General features: G+C 16.0%; 2 protein-coding genes across 2 annotated transcripts, besides 11 other annotated features; one reads left to right on the plus strand and one right to left on the minus strand. All coding sequences in view use genetic code 6, as the record gives it.

Annotated features, from left to right (window-relative positions):
- Window positions 1-362: 362 nt before the first annotated feature.
- On the minus strand, window positions 363-809 carry IMG5_103110 (hypothetical protein; the record flags this gene model as incomplete). The annotated part of the gene is made up of 1 exon (XM_004035175.1): window positions 363-809. One exon carries the CDS (start codon window positions 807-809, stop codon window positions 363-365), a length of 447 nt encoding a protein of 148 aa, XP_004035223.1.
- Window positions 810-1,959: 1,150 nt separating this feature from the next.
- Window positions 1,960-2,041: a microsatellite.
- A 1,050-nt stretch (window positions 2,042-3,091) lies between these two features.
- Window positions 3,092-3,134: a microsatellite.
- A 255-nt stretch (window positions 3,135-3,389) lies between these two features.
- Window positions 3,390-4,358, plus strand: IMG5_103120 (hypothetical protein). Its single transcript, XM_004035176.1, has one exon. The coding sequence runs from the start codon at window positions 3,708-3,710 to the stop codon at window positions 4,233-4,235; it is 528 nt and encodes a 175-aa protein (XP_004035224.1). The 5' UTR covers window positions 3,390-3,707; the 3' UTR covers window positions 4,236-4,358.
- A 947-nt stretch (window positions 4,359-5,305) lies between these two features.
- Window positions 5,306-5,368: a microsatellite.
- An 18-nt stretch (window positions 5,369-5,386) lies between these two features.
- Window positions 5,387-5,472: a microsatellite.
- Window positions 5,408-5,473: a microsatellite.
- Window positions 5,474-5,691: 218 nt separating this feature from the next.
- Window positions 5,692-5,734: a microsatellite.
- A 532-nt stretch (window positions 5,735-6,266) lies between these two features.
- Window positions 6,267-6,309: a microsatellite.
- A 78-nt stretch (window positions 6,310-6,387) lies between these two features.
- Window positions 6,388-6,462: a microsatellite.
- A 531-nt stretch (window positions 6,463-6,993) lies between these two features.
- Window positions 6,994-7,059: a microsatellite.
- Window positions 7,060-7,507: 448 nt separating this feature from the next.
- Window positions 7,508-7,544: a microsatellite.
- Window positions 7,545-8,159: 615 nt separating this feature from the next.
- Window positions 8,160-8,214: a microsatellite.
- The last annotated feature ends 822 nt before the right edge of the window (window positions 8,215-9,036 follow it).

Raw genomic sequence — 9,036 nt, forward strand, 5'->3', positions numbered from 1 at the left:
ATTTTATTAAATAAATAAAATAATTAAATATATAATAATCATTTTAAACTCAAATAAATGCTTATACAAATAATTATATAATAAATATTATTTTATTTTACATAAATTTAAATAAAAAATGAATTTTCTTTTATTAAAAGTGTATTTTTTAATTGATAAAGGTGTGTGTTTAAATGCAATTTTTTTTTTTTTTTTTTTTCTCTGAAATAAAAAATATTAGATAAGTGAGGGATTACATTAACAAAAAAAAAAATATGTTTAAATTATTTTCACAAATTATGACATAACTTATTAAAAAATAAAATTAAAAAAGATTTAAAAATATTTATAAAATAAAGAAATATAAAAAATTAAAATAATTATCAATCTTTTTTTTATTTTTTTTTTCCAAATTATTGCGGTTTTTCATCTTAAATAAAATTATCATAATAGTTTCCACCATATCCATTTTCAATAGCACAATTTTCATATTTCCATCTTTCTTAAGCTAAAATATTATTAATAGCCTTATACATATGAATAAAAGCTAAAAGCATCAAAAGTGGGTTAATAAAAACAAATAAAACCCAAAATAATAATACATTTTTAATACCAAAATCAAAACATCCTCCTTCAGCTTAGCAAACATTAACAAAGTTATTCAAATATTCATCATAAACAAAGAAAATAGTTCCAATTAATTACAAAAATGATGATAAAAGTGAGAATAAATCTCTTTTGATACCTCTCTAAGATAAAAATAAATTAGCTGTATATAAGCAAAGTGGTCCATGTAAGAATAATTCAGTTAAGGAGATAGTTCTAACCATATTCGACTTATTTTTAAAACGCATATCCATCATTTAATAAGCTCTTAAAAATGGCTCACATTAATGTAGACCTCCAACAAATCCATTCCATGTAATGTGTATTATTGCTCCATTAAATAAAAACCAATAAAAAGAAAAGTTTTCGTAAGCTGTATGTTAAACTTTCTTTTTACTTATTATAGCAAAAAATATCAATATTAAAGGTAGTGTGTGTAACTTTATTACTTCTAATATTTCTTCTATATGATCTTCAATGTTTAAACCCATGTTTTTTATTTTTTATTTATTTATTTATTTAAAATATTTTATTAACTATGAATTTATATCTTTTTTTTTTTTCTAATTGATTTTTAATTACGTGTTTATGTAATTTTACATTTATCAATTAATTTTAACAATTTAATTTTAATTTTATTTTCAACTTAATTAATTCAATAAAACATTAAATTTTATAAATTATTATTTATTGTTTGCTTTTTTTATATTCTATATTATAATATTTATTTAATTAAATAAATAAAACGAAAAAAAAAAAAAAAAAAAAGTTAAAATATAAATTCAATTAATAAATTTAATAAAAAATTTATAAATATGCAATAATATTACTAATCAATACGACGAAATACCCAATAAAATAAATAATAAGGCATTTAAAATAATTTATAATCGCCAATATAATATCGAGTGTCACAAAGTTAAGCAGAAACTCCCCGGGTTCCTAAATATGTACTTCATTAAACTAAATACATCGAGCATTTTCTAACACCTTAAAACTCTATATTGTAAACTCCCTCTAACTAAAGCGTATTTAATTTGTCAAATCAATATATATAATAGCCTTAAATAATTAATTAATAAGGATAGATTTAATAATAATAAAATATAATAATTTAATAATAATAACAATAAAAGGTATACACAACTCCTTAAAGAATTTAAATTCAACCAACTTACTGTTAAAGCCCGTTAAATACCATAAAAGTATTATAATAAATACCAATTTAATAAACAATATAAAAATAAAATATTAATTAATAATAAGATAATAATGGATAATAAAAAAATTATTCATTAATAGATAGAAATGAAGATGATTGTTAAGAAAAAAAAAAAAAATTGAGAAAAAAAAATGGGTATTAATAAGAAAATAAAAAAGTGAATTTTCAAGATTAAATAGTGAATTTTAAAGATTAAAAAGCAAATTTTTAAGATTAAACAGTAAATTTTTAAGAAAATGATGATAATAAAATAAAAAGAAATGTTTTTTAAAAGTCTTAAAGTGATTTAGCATTTGAAGATTTATAAAGGAAATTAAATAAAACTGAAGAAGAGAAATAATAATTAATAAAAGATAATTTAAAATTATAAGAAATAGTTATTGAATTGGAAACAGTAATCGAATCATGTAAAAAAAATTAAAACTAGTTTAGTTTAGATATAGAAAATCTCAATTCCCTACTATAGATTCGAGAAAGAGAAATTTTCGAATGGCAAAGGAAATTTTTTGAATTAGAAAAAAATATCGATAGTGATAAATATGAAAAAATTTAGAAGCTCAAAACTTAAAATAAATAAATTTAAACTAAATATAATGATTTGTTAGCCTTATTAGTTTATCAATCAAGTCTTATAGAATCTTAAAAAAATAGAGGAGGTCATTTTAATATAAAAAAATAAGAAAAAGAAGAACATAAAGAAATTATATAAGACGATGATTTAATATAAAAAAGCAAAAATAATTATTTAAGTAATGATTTTACGAAAGTAGTAACAAAAGCAACATATAAATATTCAGAAAATAATGAAGAAAAAAAAAATAATATTAATTTTTGAATTTTTTGTATTCATTTTAAAAAAACTGGGATATTCTATTAATTATTTATTATATATTTACATATAACCGTTTTTTTTTCATTTATTTTAACATTTTAATAGTATTGAATATTTAAGTTACAAAAGAAAGAAAAAATTTATCATTTATGAAATATGAATGTGCTTTTTTCCATATTTTTACATGTAAAAAACATTTTAAGCTAATATAACCATTTTTATTATAAGAATTTAAATTTTATGATTAAAATTATTATATTATTATGTATAAAAAGGCTCATTTTTATTACAATGAGATCAATATTCTACTATTTTTATTAGTTTGTATATTTCTTTTTTTAATTAACTATTATATCCCTATTTTTTGTATATTTATTTATATATACTTGATTTAATTTTTTTCGTAATATTTTTTAAAATACTTAATTAAACAAAAAAAAGACTATTTTCCATTTTTTACTTGATTTTTTTTTATTTATTGATTTAGTTTTTTTAAAAAAAGACTATTATCCATTTTTTACTTGATTTTTTTATATTGATTCAGTTTTTAAAAAAATTACAAGAAAAAAATAAAAAGACATAAAAACTATTACTATAAATATATAGAATATATGTATATTTAAATAAGACCATTTATAAAAATGTAATATAGGTGGATAAGAAGAAACTTAACTATCTGCTTTACTATATTCAATAATATCAGGAAAATAAAATATATTGTTATAGAAAAAGTAAATTTTATTTTTTTTTCGTAAAAAATGAACTTCCTGTGGTTTATCAAAAAATCAATATTTTTTGCTTTTAAATTACTATTGTATTTATATCTATTAAAATTAAAAAAAATCTTAAAGACATTTAAAAATAGAGTTAGGTCAAATTTTTTTCAATTTTAACGATTTTTTCTTTGTCTTAATTAATTAATCATAATTTCCCGCTAGGATAGCATATTTTAATTTTTAGAAGGTAATCCATAATTTTTTTATTACTTCTTTTACGTGTTTGATTATTTCTTTTATTTCCTCAAAGCATTTTTCACCTTTAAATATTTAATTTATTTAAATTATTCAAATGTATTTCTTAGAATAATATCATATACCCCTCTCAAAAATTTATGCAAGCATATATTAAGAATAAAAATTTGAATAAACCTACATTAAATCCTAACACATCTAAATAATCAGGATATCTCCACTTTTAATAATGACATAAGACTTTTCAGCGTACCCAAAAGCGGTGGAGTATTGCGACTATATATTATTAAAAAATTTCATCTTTTTCTTGTTAAATAAATAAAGTTTCTAAATATATGATTTTTTTTCTGTTGATGAATGGAAAAGTAAGTTAAATATTTTTTCGAATTTTATTTTTATCGTCTAATTTATTTTATCAGAATATCGTCATATAAAATATCTTAAAAAAGAGACTCCTGATTAATAACGCATAGTGAGCAATAAGTTTATTACAAAAGAATGTATTTGGTTAAATCCTAAATAGAAGATGCTCTGCAAGCATTATTCTTCTAGAGATAATAGGTCTTCAAAATATTTCGTGTTTTGTGTAAAATTTAGTTATTTTAGTAGAAGAAAATACATCTGAAACCCATAATTTATATTGTGATGCTTTTTATTGAAAAATATAAAATGAGAACTTGTACCCTAACTACAGTTTTTAAATTAAATATTAAATAATTATTTAACATTTTAATGCCTTGCTATTTATTCTTACTTTTTAAAAAGATTGTGTCTAATTAACCAGGTATTAGTATAATTAGAACACATGTTTCTTTCATAAATTATTCATATTTTTATTAAGGGGTTAATTTATAATTTTTTTATTTTATTTTTTTAATGTTTCTTATAAATTTTTATCTGAAAAGACAAATTTATAAAATTAATAGTCTATAAGTATTATCAAGTACTAAGAATTTTCCCTAAATAGAATAGTTTAGATATTAAATGAAAGTAAGAATATGTTTATATTTAGTGACGTATTAATATTTTTTAATGTTTATTTATCTAATAGTTAAAATTCATAATTTTATTATTTAAATATAAAAGTATTAGTAACAATTTAATTATTAAATATATTTATTAATAATAATTACATAATTTAATATATACATAAATAGGATATTAATATATATTAATAATAAAAAGTCTAAAGAAATATAATTATTTTAATATTAACATATTTTTTAAAAAATGGCATAAAATAAAATAAATCTTATTTTATTAATCAATTTTAAAAGAAATTATTTTAAATTTGTCCATATATTCTTTATTATAATTAATTAAAGCTTTATTAATATTTCTCATATTAGCTCAGCTAACTTTTACTTCTTTACCTTTAATGAAAAGTGTTAATTTTATTTTTTTTATTTTCAGACGGATAAATTTATTAATTAAGTTATTATTTATATTCTATTTAATCTTTTTAAAAATGGGTAAATAGATTATCTTTTTTTTAATTATATATAAATATAAATTTTATTTTATTAAAATATATTATTTACATTAATAATTTTAATCTTTTTTAAAAGTATAATTATTATTATTATTCATTATATTTTCTTTTTCATTATTGTAATAAAGGTTACAACTTTACTCATTATTATTGTCTTAATTTTAATTATTTTGATAGTAAAGTTATTAATTTTATTAATGTTGATTTAATTTACTATCTTAAAATATTTAATTATTTTATTTATTATCCTTTTAATATTAATTATTATTACAATTATAATAAACTTAATATTAATTATTATAAAAGTCTTACTATTTATTATAATTTTAAATATTATTTATGTCTTCTATTTATTAATTTTAAATGTTATTATTATTAAAAATCTATTAAAATTATTAATTGATCAAATTTTAACTATTATTTTCAAAATATGTTTACTCTGGTATTATGTAATTATCATTTTTTTGATTTTAAACTTAAAATGAATCCTGATTTAAAGAAGGAAAAATTTCCATTAGTTGTTAAGATTCTAGTTTATATATTTTATTTATATAAATATACATTATAATTTTTTACCTTCTGTTTTTTAATTATTATTTAATATGTTATTATTATTTATTATTTTATTATTACTCAAATTTTTATTTTCTAAAATATTGAATAAAATTATTTAACCTTTATATTATATTTCTTTATTTTTTAAATAGTTTCCTTTTAATACAAGTATTTCCTTGTTAAAGTGTCTTCCGCATTCACAACAAAATATTTATTATTCTTTTAAGATAAATAAAACAAATATATATAATTTTTTTATTAAAATACTTTGCATGCAACAATAAGTACAAATTAATGGAGAGTCTTTACAAATGCATAATTTATAATCATTTAAATCAGGAAAATTAAAACAGTTTTGATGGCAAAAAAAGCAAATGTTGGTAACTTATTAATAAATCATTTAATTTTTGTTATATAAAGAATTCTTTTTTTGTTTTATTAAATAAAATAATAATATTATATTATATTATTTAATTTAATTTCATATTTTTTACAATTATGTTAATTTTTAGAGTGTTTTTTATTAACTAAAATTTAGAAAGTAATAAAAATAAATAAAAAGAATAATTATTTATATATTTGTTAAAATAAAAAAAAAAATGTATTATTAATAAAAAAATCGAAAAATAAAAACAATAAAAAATAAATAAAAAAATGTAAATTTTTTAAACATTTAAATATTAACATTAAAAAAATAAAATAAAAATTATTTATATTAATAAATAAACTTAAAAGAAAAATAAAAAAATAAAAAAAAAAATATACAAAATTTAAAATAAAAATTAAAAAAAATAAAATAAAAAAAATTATTAATATAAATGAGTGAGTAAGAACAAGAAGATCATAAACCATAAACGATAATAATTCCTTAAAAAGGGATGAAAAATCCTCTCGATTTTGTACAAACAACATCAAGTAAATTCCAAAAAGGGATATTTACATCACATATAAACCCAAGTGATACCGAAAGTGAAAGTGAAGATGAAGGAGGATTAGTAAAAAAATAAAATTAATTTCAAAATAAAAGATAGTGTTAATCAAAATATAATTCGCATAGTAAATTAGAAGAGCTAAAATAAATATTAAACACCACGAAAATATAGTTAAATATATCTAAAATAAATGAAGAATTGCTAATTTTGTAATTTAATGAACTTCTAACATATATAACTAAAACATTTATAAATATAGATCAAAATATTATAGATTCTTTATATTTAAACGAAGATTTCAATATTTTATATTAAACAATTATTTTATAAAAGGATGATTTCTAGTATTTTTATAAAAAAAAACTTAATAACGTTAATTATGTAAGAAAAAAATTAGTTTTGATATATATATATATATATATAATATTTTAATTAAAATATATATATATATACTAAATAAATAAATTAAATAGAGTATATAAGAATAAATAATAAAAGCATAATATTTAGTAGAAAAAACTATATAAATATTCTAATAAAATTAAAAATAGTTTTCATCTAATTATCTTGATAATTTATGTTGTATAAATGAAATAACAGCGAAAAAATAATAATTGGAAGAAAATTAAATATAAATTTAATAAATTAGTAAAAATAATATTAATTCTTGTAATCAAATTGAAGATAATGAAGAATATATAGACAAAATATAAAAATTAGAATTAGAAAACAAACATTTGTAGATTTCTTTGTAAAATTTAAATGAATAATATCAAACACTTAATTAAAAAATGATAAATTTGAAATTTAAGAAGCTAAGATTCATGAATTGACATTATTATTTTAAAAGAATAAAAATTTAATTAATATTGATAATGAAGAGTTATTAAATTAAAATTTTTAAGAAAGAAATAATCTACTTTAAAATTTAAATAAACTTTAAAAATAAAATAAAGCACTTTTAAATTAAAATAATAATTTAAAAAAATCGTAATTAATTCTATATTTTAAAAGTTGATTTTTATTTTTATTTTATTTTTTGAAAAAAAAAAAAAAAAAAAAAAAAGTATTTAAGTATTTAATGAAGCAAATATAAAATTAGAAAAAAACTAGAATTAGAAATTGTAAATAATAATTTTTTACAATAAATAGAAAAATTAGATAAAAGTTAAGATATAATATAATAAATGTAGAATTAAATTCTAGATTTAAATTAGGAAATTGCTAATTTGAAAGTATAAAATGAAGAATTAATTTTAAAATGTGAAGATAATAATTACAATTAAAATAGCTTTATTAATAATGCTGGAAATTTAGAATAAGAATTTGAAGAATAATAGATATAATAATAAGAAAATTGGAAAATAAATATTATTTAGGCAAAATCCTTTCTACTAGATGAAAAAAATAAGGCAGAAAATGAAAAAGAGCAAATATTTTAATAATTAATTACAATAGAATAATAAAAAGAATAACTTAAATTATAAAATGAATCACTTATTTGTGAAAATAATAGTTTTAAATAAACATACAAAGCAGTAGAAAAATAGTTTAAAGAGTATATTTAAAAATATATAAATATATATATATATATATATATATATATATATATATATATATATATAGTGCTGTTAAAGAAAGAGATTTATTAAAATAATAATAAACACATGCAGTTGAATAATAAAAAAAGTTAATTGAATTGGAAAGCTTAATTTATCAATATTCTCAATAATTGGATACTTTATAAAAAGAAAAATAAGAGTATGAAGAGAAATATTAATAAATTTCAAAATCTTATTTTGATATTGAATTTTAATTATCTTCAAACAATTAAATTTGCAGTTAAAATAAAATTGATTTAGAATATTCTGAATCAATTTTAATTTAAAATTTTGATGCAAAATCTTAAGTTTTTTAATAAATATTAGAACTTCAAAACAAATTGGAATAATAAATACAAATTAATCAACAAATTGAATAATAAAAATAATAAATTTCAGATGAAAATATTTCTTTTAAACAAACATATAAAAATATTGAGAAACAACTAAAGGTATTTTTTTTCTTTTTATATTAATTTTAATTATTATTTTATTTTTAAATAAAATAAATAGAAAACCCTTAAAGAAAAAGATAATTTATAATTATAAATAGAATAAGTCAACTCTGGAATATTAGATCCTAATATAACAAGTACTTATCAATAAATACAAAAAGAATATTAAGAATTATAAAAGAAATATAATGATTTATAATAATAATTGAATTAATTAAAATAAGAATCTGAAATGAATAAATTAAGTTAAATTTTCGATGGTTAATTATAAAAATCTTAATTAATTGAAGAAAAATAAGTTTTAGAATCTGAAAAAGAAGAAATATTAAAACAATTGAAAGATATTTTATTTGAAAAAGAAGAAATAGAAAAATAAAAATAAAAAATTTAA

This window comes from Ichthyophthirius multifiliis (assembly GCF_000220395.1).
Source record: "Ichthyophthirius multifiliis unplaced genomic scaffold scaff_1120509250858, whole genome shotgun sequence".
Classification (NCBI taxonomy): Eukaryota; Ciliophora; class Oligohymenophorea; order Hymenostomatida; genus Ichthyophthirius; species Ichthyophthirius multifiliis.